Here is a 19,041-nt window from a genome sequence, read left to right on the forward strand (position 1 = left end):
AATTGCACAGGTAATTTTAATATTCAGCAAATAATTTTGAATAGAAATGTATAAAAGCACGATAGGTACTTGAACAAGCTTAAAAGCTACATTGATTTGATAGACAATGTTTTAAAGTATGTCAAAATAATGACTTATGATAATTTGTATCATAATTAAGGTTGTATATCATCATTATATAATACTGTCGTGACTCTTGTTCCATTGTTACGTGTTATGAAAAGTGGGTATTTTATTATAGTATTATTTTTATCCACTTTTAATAAATAAAATATGGAGATAATTGAAGCGGCAGGCTTAAAGTTATTAAACCGAAACTAACGTATACACCTCTTTTATTTATTATTATTCATTGCCATTACTAGTACTCTAATATATGTTTTATTTTATCTAGATTGTGTAAAGATAAACAAAATAAGTTAAAGCATATTTTATTTTCCTACCTACTGAAACTAAGTAAAGCTTTTGTCACGACGTGAGTAAAATCAAAACCACATTGTAGGTTTGAATAATAAAACAGACAAGGGCTCTACCCTGAAGGGTCTCGGAGCCCTGAATGCTATTTCGATACGTGCCTTTTGACAGCCTCTACGGACTCTCATCAATCAATTTGTCAATGGGAATGCGAACTCTACCGTTTCGTTACGATTACAACGCCTACTCGTACTTATGTTAGCAAAAGCTCCTTGTGTACCATACATTGCATGTCAGATAACGTGGCGAGTCACTATAGAGCTCTGGATGTGCAGTAATGTATAGTATCCCTAACGACAGTATCGTAGAGTGTTGTAGAGGGTGTGTGGGTGGTAGAGCATGCGCGGTCGAACGGAGTAGAGACCAATGACGTCAAAGGATCGATCGCGAAGCTCGGCGCAGGTTGGAGCTGTCACAGCAGGCACACCGAGGAGCGCGGGACGGTTATGTAACGAAACCCTTTGGATGCCTGGAGCCGAGGTTACGCGCGCTCATGTGCGGGCTCAGCTTTAGAACAAGGAATAGCCCATCTCAAAAGACCTCCCTCCGATGGGGCGATAGCTGCCCCCGCGTCTAACCGCTCCGGAGGCACCCGCACGCGAGTGACATAATAGTGTAAATTAGACATAATAATGTACCGTTCTCTTGAATGTTACACGTAAAAGACGTTCGCTGTGTGTGAGGGAGGCGCTACTGCTGGCTTTTTGTATATAAGTAAGTGTTTTATTCATCATTTCTATCTTACACGTAAGGTTAAAGGTCAAGAGCTTAGAAGTAGAGTTTGTGGGCATAATGTCAAGTAATATGAGAAACAAAATGTAAGACATACATTTTAGTGAACAGTAACGTTCTTCATCCATTAGGTAATCGCTAAATATATAAGAAGTAAAAATAGGTGACAGTTACCCTCGTTATGTATTAAGTTCATGATGACATTTAAATATAACGTGTGTTAAAACTTAAAAGCTCATATTTGCTCATACCTTCTCTGTATATATTGATTTTAAATGTAAGTAGTACTTATTTAAATGATCAAAGCACGATTTTCATTGAAGATTCGCCGACGGAATGCAACTAATTATTATTATGTAAATCAGAAAATGATACTCAATGTGTAATTGTGCAAAATCGTAATAATAGCTGCGAATTAAATAGGCCAAGTGATGATACAATACTGAATTGTTACAGTCACGAAGTTGTGTGATAATTGATAAGTATTTTTGGAAATATTCATCTGTAATTAACCTTATTTAAATTAGCCTTTTATTTACGAAGAAAACTAGTAATTGTAGATAGGTAGATATTAATAACGTCTTAAAAATACAATCATTCTTCTATGCTATTGTTTGGATGTGATTAGAAACGGGGTTATTTAAGTATCCAACTTTTCTTGAATGTTATAAGCAAGAAAGAAATTGCTTTCGAATAAAATAGCTTTGTTGATTATGTAGAGAAAATAATCCAAACAATATTCGCATCCTATACCATTTCTTGTCTTATCTTGTCCAGATAAGGCGGGGCAAACAATCCAAAATGATAAACATAGCGGGTGTGATCTCGATCATAATATTCTACGTGCTGATCCTGGCCGTGGGCATCTGGGCGGGCCGCAAGAAGCCTGCCGGGGACCAGTCGGAGGAGGAGGTGATGCTGGCGGGCCGCTCCATCGGCCTCTTCGTCGGCATCTTCACTATGACAGGTGAATATAGACTGTATGTTGTGAGTGGTGTGATAGAAATGGGAAGAAATTGTGCATTTGCAATTAACGTTATACAATTTGTTGATTCTTAAGGATCTTAAATATTAAGGTAGAAGTAGAGGAGAAATGCAATTTCTTTACTATGTAACGGGGAAGCTCTTACATAGTATCGGATTATGAAATAAATTAAACAGCGTTCAAATTCTATCGTAAAATATTTTATTTCTATAATAATTCTACAGTTAAGTTATTTCTATAACTAATTTCCATAAATATTTGAGGTCAAGACCAAGGAATATTAAATTACTAAGTAAAATCCAATTTCCTTCATTTTCCCTGTTCAAATCGCAACCCCGTTTGAGTTCACAACCGCAAGTAATTGTTATGGTCGGCCATTCACGTCGGAATTGTTTTATTCAAATAAGTACGAATGGACAAAAGCTTTTCAATTATATTCCATTGTAATAACACTGACTATTTTCTTTTGTTTCCTGAGTTAATTGTGAGTGTACACGTGAGACATCGGTTTACTAAATAATAAAATGAGTAAATCACATTTTAATTTTTTGTACCTTCTTCCTGAAGTGTATAATTGTTCATTATCATTCTAATAAAATAGTGAGTTTATATTTACAAAGGCCCTATCCCATTTCCTGTAGAGAGAAGTTAAAAAACACGGGAAAAATACTTGTACTTAGATCAGTAAAAAATTAGTTGGTTTCTAGAGTCCCAGCATCGACAGAGAAAGACTGAAGACAGAAGTATACTCTGTACCAACAAATTAGGAGGGTTATCGTGATGTCTAATAGCAGTATACAGTATATTTTCAGCGTGGGAAAGAAGAAGAAAAGAAAATACATTTATTTCTTAATGGAAGTTTAAAGCTGTCATTTTGCCATTCATTTTGGAATTAGTATAGGTACTGTTATCAGATATAATGGTACGGGGGTCTATACACATAACTAACATTCCTCTACTAGTTAGTACATCAAAGTTTTGTTGCAGCCACGTGGGTGGGCGGCGGCTACATCAATGGCACGGCTGAGGCGATTTACACCTCGGGCCTGGTGTGGTGTCAGGCACCGTTTGGTTATGCGCTCTCCTTGGTGTTCGGTAAGTTATATTTTGTATTTAGTATGACCTATGTTTATTGTGTATTTCTATGTATCGTTTGGTTTTGAAGATGGTTTATGTATGAAATAGAGGGCTTGCCTACAATCGCTGTTGGAGATGTAACAAAGTCTATCAATTTATAATTCAGTATGTGCGTTTATTGAATCATGATTGCCCTTTAATAATTTTATTATCAAAATATCATAGGAACAGAATCGATGTTTAATAAAATTTAGATGAAGATTATCAAAAACATAAAAGTAAAGAAAAGCAATTAACTGAAATTTAATGGGTATAAAATGTCGTTTAAGTCTTTGGAAATGTAATTCCGAATTTATTAGACAATTTGAAGTAAGAAAACGAAAAATGATTACGATTTACCCCGCCCCATATAAAGCTCTACATTACGGTTCTTTATAATTATTAGGAAGAGCTCTCTGAAATAAAACGGAGTCAAAAATTGGTATCGTATCATTGATTAATGAATATTGTGTTTTATGTACTCATTTACGTTATCAATTTCATCTTTCAACTATGATTTTAGTATGAAAATTATACTATATTTTATATTTGAATGTCTTGTGAAAAGCCACACAACTATGCACCAAAATACAACACGCTTCGTTTGCCCTTTATCTTGAAGGTGACAAAGTTAGCTCCAAATTTGTGTCTAGATATATTTTTATAAGTAGTTTGGTCACGTGGCCATAGTGGAGAGCCCTTCGCACGTTCTGGGTTAACGAGGCGGGACGAGGGCCTCTTGTGAAATTAATAATTTCGCTGTTACCTTATATAATATATGACGCTAATTCTTTAATTATATTGCATTGTCAAGATCTCCGCCTTTGTGTTGTAGTTGTAGTATGTTTAATTAGTTTGAAAATACGAGCACGGAATATTCATTATGACTTCAGTAGATATTGAACATGAGTTTAATTAATTAAATACGAGATAAAACTTATTTATTGTAACAATTGGGAGTCATAAAGATCTTCAAGAAGAATTACCTATTTTCCTTTTTTATTTTACTTTAATTATCTACTGAATAAGTTAAGTAATGGAAAGGCGGTGTGTTGTGGGCTTACGTTTTCGTAAATCTTTGTAGCATACAGATTTGCATAATTATTATTTATTACCTACTCTCATTATAAATTATTATGCGGGTTTGCAAAGTTTCAGACGTAGACGTTCTATCTTATTAAGTTAAAAGTTCACTACATTTTTTAACTTGCTGATGTTGTTTAACATGTGATTACGTTAGCTACAGTGAAACTTTTTTTTCTCAAAACGCGTCTCTTTTGGTATCGATTTGAATAACTTAACAAAAATGTATTTAAAATTTTTGTTAAAATAAAAATGAAAAGCTCACGTAGTCACAATATTTATTTGACTGTATCCATCATCAGCTCATGATGTCCATCCCTTCGAAATAGTTTTTATTCTTCAAAGTCAGTTAACCCACTACGATGACCAACCTAAGATATATTATTAGGTGGTATATTCTTCGCAAACCCGATGCGCAAGCAGGGCTACGTGACGATGCTGGACCCGCTGCAGGACTCGTTCGGCAGCCGCATGGGCGGGCTGCTGTTCCTGCCCGCATTGTGCGGGGAGGTCTTCTGGGCGGCCGGCATCTTAGCTGCGCTTGGTGAGTGAAAAATAATGTTTATCAGCAACTATGTTATATGTTTCTGTTATGATTGATCTTCAACTTGGCGGCGTGTATCATAGAAAACAGTAGCTTTTATTACAAAGGTATCTACATGATAGTAAGCATAACTAATCTTGGAAGTACTTATGATTTGTTTTCGTTAAAATATATGTACTGATATTAAACGTTCCTACATGGTTCCTACATATTTAATCTTAACGCTATCCATACTAATATTATAAATGCGAAAGTAACTCTGTCTGTCTGTCTGTTACTCAATCACGCCTTAACTACTGAACCAATTTGCATGAAATTAGGTATACAGATATTTTGAAACCCGAGAAAGGACATATGCTACTTTTTACCCCGGGACATAGGATAGGTTTTATCACGGAAATCTTCCGGGAACGGGAACTATGCGGGTTTTTTCTTTGACTGCGCGGGCGAAGCCGCGGGCGGAAAGCTAGTTACTTTATAAGTGATAAAAATATTCTACTTACTCATAAATATAATAAGATATAATCCTGCGAAACTTCATCGGATTAAATTGCTAAATGTCTTAATCCGGGTCTGGGCGAGATATACATAATAAAATATTCATAGTAAAAGCTTTAACATAGTAAAAGAGAGACGCTGTCAGAGTGGCCTGTTGATGAAATATTCAGAAGACTGCTTCTATTTCTACGTAAAATGAACGAAATAATCATATGTTACTAAACTTTTACTAAACGGACGATTAATGGCTATATTTCACGACATACAAATATGATAGCTACGTCGTAGCAGTATTTTTATTGTTAGCTTTGAAATAATACCTCGTCATTAAATAGTGACTAATTACATTGTTATAGTTTGAGTTATGAATGGAATGTTTGTAAATGAATCAATTACATATTTAAAATCAAGGACGGTTTAATTGGAAGGACGCATTTTTTCGGGTATAGCACAAGAAACTTTAAAACATAAACTTTACGGTGTTAAAATAGCAAATTATATCTTAATCGTAATTCTACGAAAAAGTAGCTTTCTTTCTAAACAATAAACTATAGTTGTTTGTGTCTGTAAACTGGTAAAACATCTCAATATTCTTACAGTGGTTGCTCCTAATAACTTATGCAATATATCCGCGAATACAAATTGGTGCACGCAGAGAATTCCTCAGTGAAACAATTCTATTTCCGTCAAATGCCAAGGACACTTCGGAAGTTCTGTGAAATCCTTTCTAATTTCTAACAAAGCAAAGCATTGAATTGCGCCTGGAATTATTTATAAAGCAAAATTGGCGACTAAAGGCCAGCTTTGTGATCTCAAACGGGATCTGTGCTTGAAATACATAAATGTATTTGTGGACAGATTGTTAGAGTGGCCAATTATGAATAGATTCAAGTAAACGATGTCTCACAAGATTTTTTAAATGAACCGCGTATATTGGAATCGTCAAACGTTTTAAACTCTACTTTTTTATATGTAGATTCTTCAGTTACGTTAACGTTTATGCTGCGTATAAACGTAATAATATTTGAAATAATTAAAGTTAAATAACGTACTTTATGAGGATTGCATAAACAACAACGTCCGTCTATTTCTTTCTTAGGAACAATTGGATAAATTGTTTACTCTTAGAGTCTTTATTGGCAGATAGAAGTTATTATTATACGTAGAAACTAAGGCCTTTCCTTCCGTTCTACTCATAATATCTTTCTTTCCTTTTTGAAAAATGTAACAGGGCTGTACAAAAATTAAATTTAAAATAGACAAAGTCGGGTGTCAGCTAGTTTCTTATATAAGCTAACTATAACTTCGTCGTGTGGTTTGACGCAGTGATGTGAGCGGTTGCAAAATATTGATTTTATGTTTGAAAGCATCTCTTTGTATTCACTTGAGTTAGCTCGTAGGCTCTCAGCTAGATTCTAATTCCAATAGATTTCTAATGCGATGTTGTAGCTCGTTAATTTGCCTGTTTGAACAACGTGTACTATTTGTGTAGTCACGGGTAAATGCTAATGAGCTAGGTATGATGTTTTTATAACTAGAATGAACATCATTTTTATGGATAATGAGCAGATTTACTTAAATATATGAATATTAATATATGTACAAAATTATAATGAAAGATATTTAATTATTATTTAAATATGATTACCTACATTAAAGAAAACGTTATCATTATAAATTTGACATAGAAATAAGATATTCTTCGTCAAAGAAAATAGAAAATACTTATTTCAAGTTCACTTTGTACAGAAATATTATTTGTATATGATAATTTTGTGATTCCATAAAATTCTCTTTGATTTTCGACATTGAATCGTTTTATTTGCTTATTATAAAGAGGAATAAATATTGAACGAAATTTTATTATCACATCTTAAATCTCAATTCTCAAGGAGAACTTTTATCCAACGAAATTGCGCTTCATAAAATACATAACTCTCAAAAACATATTTCGTTTATCTCTGTTTTATTACTTTTGTCCACTTAAATATTTTGCGAATAATATTCCATTCACGTAAATCTCATAAACGCTTATCAGAACCACCGATTTAGGCAGTTTTGCTAATTATAGCATTTTGTAGGTGCCACCCTGGTTGTTATCATTGACATGGACCACAAGACATCCGTGATCTTCAGTGCCTGTGTGGCCGTGTTCTACACCCTCTTTGGAGGGTTGTACTCCGTGGCGTACACTGATGTCATCCAGTTGTTCTGCATCTTCATTGGGCTGTGGATGTGCATCCCGTTCGCGTGGGCCAGCCCACATGTAAAGCCCCTCAGTTCTATGGAGGTGGACTGGATTGGCAGAGTCGACCCTGATTATTACTGGTTCTATGTGGATTATGGCTTGCTGCTGATCTTTGGAGGGATTCCTTGGCAGGTTAGGATGTTCTTGTTTATGAATATAGTTTTATTTATTACGTCTATTTTTATTATCGTAGTCTGTTATATGTGTACCAAAATACATATTTTTTAAATATATAGATTAGAATACGTATTTTTCTTATACATAATACTATTGTTTAGGTATATTTCCAACGCGTGCTGAGCAGCAAGACAGCGGGGCGCGCCCAGGTGCTCTCCTACGTGGCCGCCATCGGCTGCATCATCATGGCCATCCCGCCAGTCCTCATTGGAGCTATCGCTAAGGGAACTGGTAAGTTATATCTCCACTTTTCTGAAGTTTTCTTGAATCCTGAAAAATTTCACTTCAAGAAAATTAATGAATTTATTAAATAATTTTATTTAATATTGATGATGTTCATTTGACGCTTTCTTTCATATTTAGCATGGAACGAAACGGATTTCCACGGCGACCTGACTCCAGAAGGCGATTTAACCTCAGACCAAACATCAATGATCTTACCATTGGTACTCCAGCACTTGACGCCGAGTTTTGTGTCCTTCTTCGGGCTTGGTGCCATTTCAGCAGCTGTTATGTCTTCAGCTGACTCTAGCGTACTCAGTGCATCGTCTATGTTCGCCAGGTTTGGAAAGATTCATACTAATTCATGTTTAAAGTGTTTTTTTCATATTCTGGATTTAATAGAGTCAATAAATTTTAATAGGTCTAATGCGTAATCATCTGTATAGATGGTACATATTCTTGCGTGTTTATTACAATGATAAAAAAATAAAATAAAACATTATCATTTTAAAAAGACACAGAATAAAGAGTTATCTTTTAAATGCTAGATCTCTACACATTATTTTTCGCCACAGGAACGTATACAAGCTGATCTTCAGACAGAACGCTTCAGAGATGGAGATCATCTGGGTGATGCGCGTCTCCATCCTGGTAGTTGGTGTGCTATCCACCATCATGGCGCTCACCATACCTTCCATCTACGGTCTATGGTGAGTCCAATACTTTGTACTTGTTGGATATATCGTCATAGAAGCAGTACCCTAAAATGCGGGAGAAGAAATGTGTGCCTGAGTATACATTTTTATTTGAACGTGTTTTCAGCGTGTTATTTGGAGCGGTTTATGCTGCTGCTATCATCAAGTTGATTTCTTTGTTTATTCTTTGCGATTTAATATGCTTAAACTAAAATGTATTTTGCAACAGTTGAGCTTGCAATATCATCGTGATATATGTAGTTGGTTATGTTTAAGATTGACTAATCAAAATTAAATCAGCGGATGTTCATGCGAAAATTGCACGAAGTGTATATCACGTGAGACAATCTCCAAATAATTGTGGCACGTTCATCACAGTAGGTGGCTGAGTGTGGTCACAAAATGGGTTTATAGTCGATTGTGATCGTGACGGCTCCATTAGCTTTCGTAACGGAGACGTGCCGGCCGCGGCAATGGATACCTTCACATTTGTGGCCCGTAAGCACCTTTTATGTTTCTCGCACGCAGAGATTACGAATTTAATGAGCTTTAATGATTTTCCAGTTGCATATGTATTTATTTTTTAATGATTTAAGGACAATTTTGACATCGATTGCAAAGAACAGTACAGTTGAAGTTATCATTCTCTCTAGTTTATTCTTTTGATAATAATATGATTATTTCATTGAATGTATTATGAATGAAGTTATGAAGTATGTCGTGTGCGATATAATTAGTTATGTTGAACGACAAATGATTTAATTACAAACGACTGTTAAGTGTACAAATAGTTCATTAGTGTTTTAATTTGTGACACGCTATTATAATAGCTTTGTGGATTTTTATTATTTACCATTTGAAAAATTGCAACTTTCAACAAAAATTTTCAGATTTTTTGTGGAAGTAATAAATTAACATCACTGGAGTAAATTGTATTGAGAAAGTGGAGAAAATTGTCGCTATTATAATTTCGAGTAACGAAAATATTTTTATTGTTTTCAGTATTTGTAATATTTGTATGTCTGCTTAGGTACCTACAATAACATTAAACATAGGTATCCTATCCGATTCAAAAACGGCATTCTAGAATTTCTGTGGTAGAGTATACATAATAATAATCTGTATCTAGTAGTTGAAGGTATAGTAGGTATTATTATCTATACATAATAATGGATAATGGATTAATCCGTAATCCCGCTATACACGGGGAATAGAAAATGAATCAGAATTCGGTCTTTGAGGGTTTGGAAGCCTTAGTTATCGAGGATAATAATATATTATATTATAGATACTAAATTATCCTAGTTACATCGGTTTCTCATCCCAGTAATAAAATGATGTACGTTTCTCATTAATATATAATTCCTTCATCGTTTTAATTAAGCTTATAAAACTGACATTACAGGTATATATACCTAACCGAAGTAAAAATATAGAGAAATAAAAGCTTAAAGCTAGTAGGTATGCACGTTTTGATAAATTAAACCTGATAAAATAAACTCGCTCGTTCACAAAGAAAGACGAATACGTTTTAATGAATATTAGAGCCTTTATGTCATAAATAATTGATAGGTAACCCTAGATGATCACGATAGTCATCCAATTATTGAATTGCGTCACCAACGCGTCCTCCCGTCGCACGACGTGTCACATCGCACACCGACCGTCGCAGATTACGGTCTAGATGCATTGATGACCTGGATTCTATTCATTGCAGTGTTATGTTCGATCTATTTGTTTGTGGATTGTTGTTATTCATTATTATCAATAATTGTATTTTATTATTGAAATATCGTATTGAGATGTTTCGTGCCGTTGTAAATTTAAAATAGATTTAAAAGTAGGTATATCAATTAGCAAATAGCTGAAATTGTTTTATGAATTAATATCTATTACCTACCAGAGTGATTTCTTAACGAAAAATGTCATATATCGCTGACAGATTGAATTTATATTACAGGAGTCAGGAGCGAAGTTTGAACAACAATATAGGTATTAAAGTTGATAAATTCTCTGTATTATGTAACACAAAAAACATAAAAATAATCAAATGAACACAGATAGGTTTTGTTTATGCTCTTTGTGTACACGATAGCAATTACATGTGTGAAATATTAAAATATAATTCCCAAGTCAGTTACCGCGCTGCCCGCTCTCGGCTGATTGAAATCTAATCCTTGTCTCGTGAATAGTATAATTATTGTGACACTTATTTTGTGATACATATGAGAATGATTACAGTTAGATTAAGCAATTATTAGAAATAATAATTAATATGTACATAATTAGAATTTTGTATTACGTTTTCACGTCGGCATACTTTATTTTATAAGTTTAAATTTGGAAACGCTATTTTGGGTAATTTAAAATAGAGCGTGGAATTATTAACTATTTTAAGGATGAATAAAAAATTTAAAGAGTCGAGCTTTGCTTAAAACTCTATTTAATTTTTCAAAGTTAAACTTTCGTTATTACAATCACGTAAAATAAAAATGAAAATCAGAAGTATTTGTCAATAGTTTTTGTAAAAATAAAAAATAATACAACTAACCATTTCCTATAGGTACTAAATAGAAGAAATATTTCAGCACATTTAATTTTATCACAAGTCCCATGGATATATTGCACGATCGACTGGCCAAAGATTTATGTGTTACGAGATAATGTCACAAACATGCGATGTGCTCTAATTATATTGGTTTGCGGTTAAATGTCACCCGTTACCTTCAAATAAATACCACTAAATACGAAGGGATTGGAACGCAATTTGTCTTCATTTTGTGAGTTATAATAATCAAAGATTTTAATTCAGAACAAATGCGTAAATTTTAGCTCGCGCAAATTTTATCGACATATTTTTTAAATCGTGCGTTTAATGTAAACGGACGTTTAAAACGCTCTTGTTTGTTCCCCGTAAATATTTTATTAAATACCCATACTTGAATTACTACCACTTTTCTGTGTTTTATAATGTAGCAAATAGAAATATAGGGAAGTTATGTTTATTCCATCATCAGCTCATAATCCAATGAAAGCTCCTGCAAACACAGAATACTAAGGCTCCGTGCAGACAGAGAGCGTTCTGCGTGCGTGCGTGTAGCGCCGGCGCACACAGGACGCAGTCAGACCGCGGCCGGCGGGCGCGGCGCTGCGCTATAGATCCTTCGCATCACAAAGAACGCGGAACGCAGAACGCAGAACGCGGAACGCAGAACGCTCTCTGTCTGCATGGAGCCTTAATGATACTAGCTAACGCTACTGCAAATGTACAATGTATAATATATGTGCGGATTGTAGATACTTCTAACGACTTATAGGCTTTTTTGTAGTAATTTATGCAAATGTTATTTAACTGTGATATAATAGGATTGAGAATTCTATTCAATATCATATTCTAAATAAACTTTTTTTTTATACTCCGTCTTCTTTCCTAGAGTAAATCAAGTACGTTTTTTAAATGTGAAGCACTCTTCTTTTTGTGAAATAGAGCCTAAAGTAATAGAAAATAAAAGATCTTGCGTAGTTACATAAGATAATTGGAATATTTACTTAGCTTTAGCTTATAACAGACATGTATTTTAATACACTTAATAGAAGGGTTGTTGGCGTCAATTACCACAAAATCACGTTTATTTAATAAAACTGATAACCCAATTCCCCTTCCCAACGTCCCTTCAGTTTTGAACTAAACCACGATTCAATTTTAATAGAATACGTGATCGCTTTTGAAGTCTAGAATATAAAGTTATTATACAACGTCTAGTTTAACAGAAATAACACAAACCCGCTCCTGAATTATTATTTCATTATACTTACAAACGAGAGCACCAAGAGGATTTGATGATTAAAATTCAATTAAAATGCAACAGAGATGTGTTTAAATTTCAGCGATTATGCTCCCGAGAGCACGATATTAGTAACAATAAAATAATTATGTTGAAGGGGATACTAGATCAAATTTTAATATTCTTTCACAATAACTCAGCCCCCGGAATCACAGACACAATAGAAAATCTATTGTGTCGTGGTCCGATCGGGCCGCTCGGGGCTCAATGGGTTAAAAGTATGCATCTGGTTCATTACCACGTTATTTGAATCTGGTTGTACTGTTGTTTTTTAACTTTATACAAAAAATCTTAACATTCGCGAAGTAGAGAAATGGAAACATTTTCAGAGAACACAATATTAAAGTCGTTCTTAAACAAAGGAATACATTGAAATGGAAGAGTAATATTGCTAAATTTATCTTATTTTATGAAAGCTCTATATCGATTCATAGAGCATTAAAATACCTCCTTATTTAACTTCAAGTTGAAATAATTAGTATTTATAGATTAATCTTAGTATACTTAACATTGACCTATGCGTTATGATACAGACATTTAACTATGTTGTAACTAATCTATTACTCGGAATTACAGCAAAAACTTTAATATCTACAAGACATCAGCTAAGCGATGACACTGGGTATAACATTGTAACACTTTGAGTAAAAACCGGGGCTGAGGTCTAATAGACGCTGTAATGATACTATCGACCAGTTTTACGAAATCCTTTATAATTTTGTTGAAATCTTATAACGAACTAGCTTCCGCCCGCGACTCCGTCCGCGCGGATGTCGGTCTTCGCGTGGATGGTTTATTTCTCCATTTTGAGTAACTCTGACAATGACATCGTATAAATATCTATTATAAAGACCAAATACGGCTCGACCTATAATAATACGCAACGTGTGTACGCGGTTCTACAGAAAAATGTCTATGGATAAAACTGAAAAATTAAGATAATTTTTTTTCTACGTATTTTTCCAGGATAAAAAGTATCCTATTTTACGCCCAGGATAATAAAGTATAATTATACCAAGTTTCATCCAAATCTAACCGTTAGTTTTCACGTGATGTCTTCACATACAGACAGACAGACAGACAGACAGACAGACAGACAAAAATTTTTTTAAACACATATTTGGGTTTGGTATCGATCCAGTAACACCCCCTGCTATTTATTTTTTCAATATTTTCAATGTACAGAATTGACCCTTCTACAGATTTATTATATGTATAGATATCATTTTCTTCTGCATCAAACTACATATTATCAACATGGTCCTCTGTAAATAATATTCAAAAGCGCAGCGCGGTACCTTTCGCACGTGACGCTTCAATGCTCCTCGGGAATAAAATGTTGTTATTTGATTTTAAATATTATTCTAATGATGACAATGTCGATAATTATAGTTTGACCATGAAAAATGCTCTGCGCTGTGCTCCGCCATATCTGCGCCGGCCTTTAGTCTCAATTTGATATCAATAATTTCACATACATATTATTAAGATTTTACTGGTTAAAATAAACTTATCGCTGTGATATCACAAGAAGTCTTTGAGAAAATCTGTACCATCCTTTTTCTCTAGGTCAATGTGTTCAGACCTGGTGTACGTGATCCTATTCCCGCAACTGCTGATGGTTGTGCACTTCAAGAAGTACTGCAATACTTACGGGTCGCTGGCGGCCTACATCGTGGCGCTGTTTGTGAGGCTCTCCGGGGGGGAGAAGCTGCTGGGGCTCCCCCCACTGATACACTACCCAGGGTGGGACGCGGAGAACGAGGTGCAGCTGTTCCCCTTCAGGACCCTGGCGATGTCGCTGTCGCTTTTCACCCTGGCGTTTATATCTTGGCTGTCCGTGTAAGTATTTTTGGTTCAGAAATTGTGGGAAGGTGGGTATTGATAATTGTGATTACAGAAATTCTGGCAACGTGTGTGTATTGATACTGATTTTAGAATAGTATTTTTCTACAAGGTTATAAGTAGTAGTAAGGTTTTCATTTGTTGGTAAGTTGGAAACGTGCAAAATTAAGATGGATGGGAGGATTCCTAGAATTTATTTAGACTTGTGAGATAATAGAGACAAACGAATTAATTTGTGACTGAATCAGAAACATCTGTGAATGAAAAACTTTACACTAAAGTGCAATATTTCTAATTTAAAAGAATTATGTGAAAATAAAACAGATTTACTGCACTTGGAGAGCTATGCAAGTACACCTACACTTTATAGTTCTCTTTGTAGAGCCAACCATTTAAAATACTTTTTCCAGTTTTTCCTTCAGTTTATTACAATTTACAACATTTCTGTTTGAGTTCAGTTCATTAAAGCTTATAAATCTTGGAAACGTTGAAGAAAACTGAAGAAATATTCGAAGAACAAATATCCTCGCTCAATTAATTATACGAAAGAGAAATGTTTAACTTTCAGTCCTTTGAGAGTATAGTAGGCGGACTTAGTTTATTTTCTTGTTATTAAATTTCTCCGAAGCTTTCAGAGAGTTATTTCTGAGATTTGATTTAAATATTTGTTATTTGATTTACGTTAATTATTTAACGATATACATAATACACGAATTAATATCGAAATTAATTAAATGGTGTCGTAAAATTAATAAGTTATGTTTTGCCTGTATACTTTCAACATTAGGTATAATAACTTGCGATATTATATCTATGATTTCAAAGCTCAAAGCTTTTGACGAGGTATCTACGATAAGTTGATCGTTGTCGTGCCTAAATAACCACTCCTTTTAGGTTCCTCTTCAACTCTGGCTACCTGAGCCCCGAGTCGGACTACTTCAACTGTGTTGTGAACATTCCTGAAGACATCCGCCGCGTGGACGAGCCCTCTGAGGCAGGAGAACAGATGTCCGTGCTGGGTGGTGTACCAGGCCGGCTGTACGGCGCCGCGTCCACGCTAGTAGGTCCCGACGAGAAGTCCGGCCGCATTAACCCTGCGCTGGAGACTGACGACGACGACCTGGACGACCCCAACGACGGCCCCACCCCCCTCTTCGGCAACAGCAGCGCCCCCCCGCCTGTGCAGCCGTTCGGCAAACAGACCGCCTTCTGAGACAACTGATGTACGTGAGTGTTTTCGATGGTTTTACGTAGTGACTGCACATGAATTAGAAATGATTTTCTATAAGCTGTTTTTGATAAACATCTAGAGAATTTGTACACGAGTCGTGTCGTATGCGTGTTTCTTAGTACATAGCGTAGATCTGACCTTTTGTAGGTTTTAGAGCATCAGGGAAATACGTGTCGGCAAGCTGCTATTTTAACGGCCAAATTCCTAAAATATACGGGGTCGCGACATACGATGCGACGCGTGTGTAAATGGCCTAAGTATGCTCAATGACGGACATCTTCCGAAGCACACTTGAATGCCAATATATTTTTATCCGAAGCGACAGACCTGACTTAGCCCAGCAATACTCTTAGTGTAAATTATTCTGAATTTAAGAGAATTTATTTTGTAGTCGGACTAAATGTTAAATGGAGTGATAAAGTAACGCATACATATCATGTTGTGAATCGATGTTAGATTTATATAACTTATATATTATCTATTATATTGATCCTTATTTACGTCAATTATAATAAGTGCGAGCACACAGACGTGCGGATACGTGTGTTATATAACGAATTTGATGTATTCCGCTACAAACATATCGCTTATAAAATATATCTGCTAATGTTGTATTTAGTTAATAGATTAGAGTTTCATATTTTTACGATACATTTAAATGAGATTATATTTCATAAGTAAAGCGCAAAAATACATATCATGAAAATACTTTATTCTGTAAGTTAAAGTGTTTAGAGTTTTAGTATTTTTACACAAATTAATGATTATATTTCATATATATTGTGATGCTATACGAATTTTCGCACAGCTCTTTAGCGAAACAAAGTTTTGTAGACAGTCATCGATTTTTGTATTCTTTGAGAAAGGCTTAAGAAGGCTTAATTAATAAGGCTGTTTATCAAAGAATGAATATTATCAGAAATGTGAACAAACAAACAAAATATTGAAAATTAATGAACGATCGATGGCTGTCTCTAAAATTGATATTGCAGAAATTTAGCTTGAAAGTACAAATTATTTCATTATTTAGTACAAAAAATTGTGTAATTATTTCATGCCATCAATTTTTTGCCAAGCGAAATTTGAAATTGAAGTTTTTTAAATTTTGGATAAAAAGAGTTTCTCTATTTCCTTTCTTTTACAATGTTAAGGAAATCATTTAATAAGTATATCAAATTAATATCTTCCAATAAACATAATAACTTGGTCTATTTGTCTTCGCGGATCAATATCTTCATAGACTAGAAGAATTCAGTATTAAATAAAAAAGTATCCAATTCAACGAAAAATCTTGGTGTCATGAATGGACAAATGTAGTTGTAATTAATATCGGTGTTCAGTGTCCCTTCCCTCCTTGTAATAAACATCAATGTTAACTATGACGCTTTTAATATATTATATGTATTTCAAAAATTGTAAAATCCTATTTATATCAATATTCGATGGTTTTATTGGCTTTTCTAAAGTATATTATATCGTTGATTATATTCTATAGATATAAATATGAATCCTGTAAAGTGGCGATGTATAATTGCTTGCAAAATGAAAGTGTTGAAAGTTTAAGGGTCAAAGTGCCTCTGAAATGATAAATTGGCTATGTTTTCGATAAATGTAATCGTTTGATATACAATGATTTTTAAAATGATAGTAGATTTAAGTCTACATATACATTACACCAAAAAGGTATTAAACAAAATGATCAGGCAAAGTATGACTATGTAATAATTTAAACTTGCCAAAATATGCAGTCACTATCAAAGTTTGATGATTTTTCACAAGAAAGTTTATAAAATATTATAAACAAGAAACGATAGAAAAATCTAAATTGCAAGATTGCCATACTTATATTATGTTAATAAAAATGTGATATAAAAACTTGTGCAATAAATTGCGATGAATATATTATCACAGTATTACAATATTATAATATGGTAATACTGTGATATTATCATGAAGTAAATTATACATTGCTACTTAATATAGAGATGTGATAGTCGCTATCAGGCGATGAAACGATACATATCAGATTATTAAGGTAATGTGAACCTACGATAGACTTAGCAATGCATATCACTATATATAAGTGTAGTATGTAATTATTGTTGTTTCGAAGTCGTTCTTACATCTATATGCAGACATGTAACATAATTTAGTTTGTTGAAGTTTAGTTTGGTTTGTATTTAGTTTTAAATAATATTTTATAGATGTTTATCGACTGTTATGATGTCTGTGTGTATATGTATTTATCGTCGCGCATTTAACGTCTCTATGTGAGTTGTGATAATTTATTTGAAATTATTAAAATTTTGTTATGATAATTTACTATTGTTTTGTTTTTAAAATCAAAGAATCGTCCTATTTATCTTTTTAGATAGTTATATTATATTTGTAATGTAGGAGTCGTTTAAAAGTTCTTCTTCATACCTAACGTCTAATTTTATTCTCCATTATTTCATCAAGATATCGATCTCTGTTTTTTCTGTATATCTATGACCTAGTCATCACAGAGAGTATTTATTTCAGTAAATAGTTCTTCAAGTTTGTAACCATTAATTTAATATCAATAGAGTGTGAAAGGAACATCTCTTTAATTAGTTATGTAATTATTAGTTAATTTTAATATGTTGGTTTGATGATGATGATGATGAGATGTTAAATGGTCGATGAACCACGGCCGGGCCACTGTTAGATGTAGTATCTATTGACTTATTCCTAGTTCTTGTTGATCATTTGAAATGTGTATAAATGTGTAACGTTGTGACTTCGCAGTAATCTGCGTTACTAACAAAATATAGTATGTTGACTGGCTTCGATTGTTTTATTTATAACCCTCCTTTGATCTGGTTTTTGGTGAAATAATGTAGTAAGATGCATAAGTTTAGATAGAACTGGCAGCTCTACTATAGTAGGTACCTAATTGGTACGATAATCAGATAAGAATCACTATTAATGTCTCTCTGTATGTCTCTTCTTCACGCCTAAACCACTGAACCGATTCGGATGAAATTTGACACAAGGACAAGTTGAGATTTCAGAAGGATAGGGTTTGTTTTATTCTAGAAAGTCCATGGGAACGGAACTATATGAATTTTTCTTTGACAACGCGGGAAAAGCCGCGGGTAGAATTTGAATTCAGAGAAGGTATACAATTTGAAATTGTTTTCTATTTACCTTTTCACTTAAAATAAGTAATTTATGATCCCAGCAGCAGTGTGTAATACTACAAAACACGTGCAAAAACTTATATTTCAATAGATTATGTAATGCACCTAAGTAAGCTACAGATATATCAAGTTTCATCAAAATCTGTTGCAATTATTAGACTGTAAGTGCGTTACTCTGAAAC

General features: G+C 34.0%; 1 protein-coding gene across 1 annotated transcript; it reads left to right on the forward strand.

Annotated features, from left to right (window-relative positions):
• Positions 1-903: 903 nt before the first annotated feature.
• LOC123695110 (high-affinity choline transporter 1) lies at positions 904-16,615 on the forward strand. Its single transcript, XM_045640832.1, has 10 exons — positions 904-1,188; positions 1,984-2,173; positions 3,179-3,286; positions 4,779-4,934; positions 7,514-7,812; positions 7,959-8,088; positions 8,221-8,419; positions 8,655-8,789; positions 14,189-14,461; positions 15,359-16,615. Exons 2-10 carry the CDS (start codon positions 2,008-2,010, stop codon positions 15,675-15,677), a joined length of 1,785 nt encoding a protein of 594 aa, XP_045496788.1. The 5' UTR covers positions 904-1,188; positions 1,984-2,007; the 3' UTR covers positions 15,678-16,615.
• The last annotated feature ends 2,426 nt before the right edge of the window (positions 16,616-19,041 follow it).

The sequence above is a fragment of the Colias croceus genome, chromosome 10 (assembly GCF_905220415.1).
Source record: "Colias croceus chromosome 10, ilColCroc2.1".
In the NCBI taxonomy this organism is placed as follows: Eukaryota; Metazoa; Arthropoda; class Insecta; order Lepidoptera; family Pieridae; genus Colias; species Colias croceus.

Coding starts and splice junctions, on each gene's coding strand:
- LOC123695110 (XM_045640832.1), top strand. CDS start 2,008: ATGATAAACATAGCGGGTGTGATCTCGATCATAATATTCTACGTGCTG. Junction 7,813..7,958: donor TTGGAGGGATTCCTTGGCAG/GTTAGGATGTTC, acceptor ACTATTGTTTAG/GTATATTTCCAACGCGTGCT. Junction 14,462..15,358: donor TTTATATCTTGGCTGTCCGT/GTAAGTATTTTT, acceptor CACTCCTTTTAG/GTTCCTCTTCAACTCTGGCT.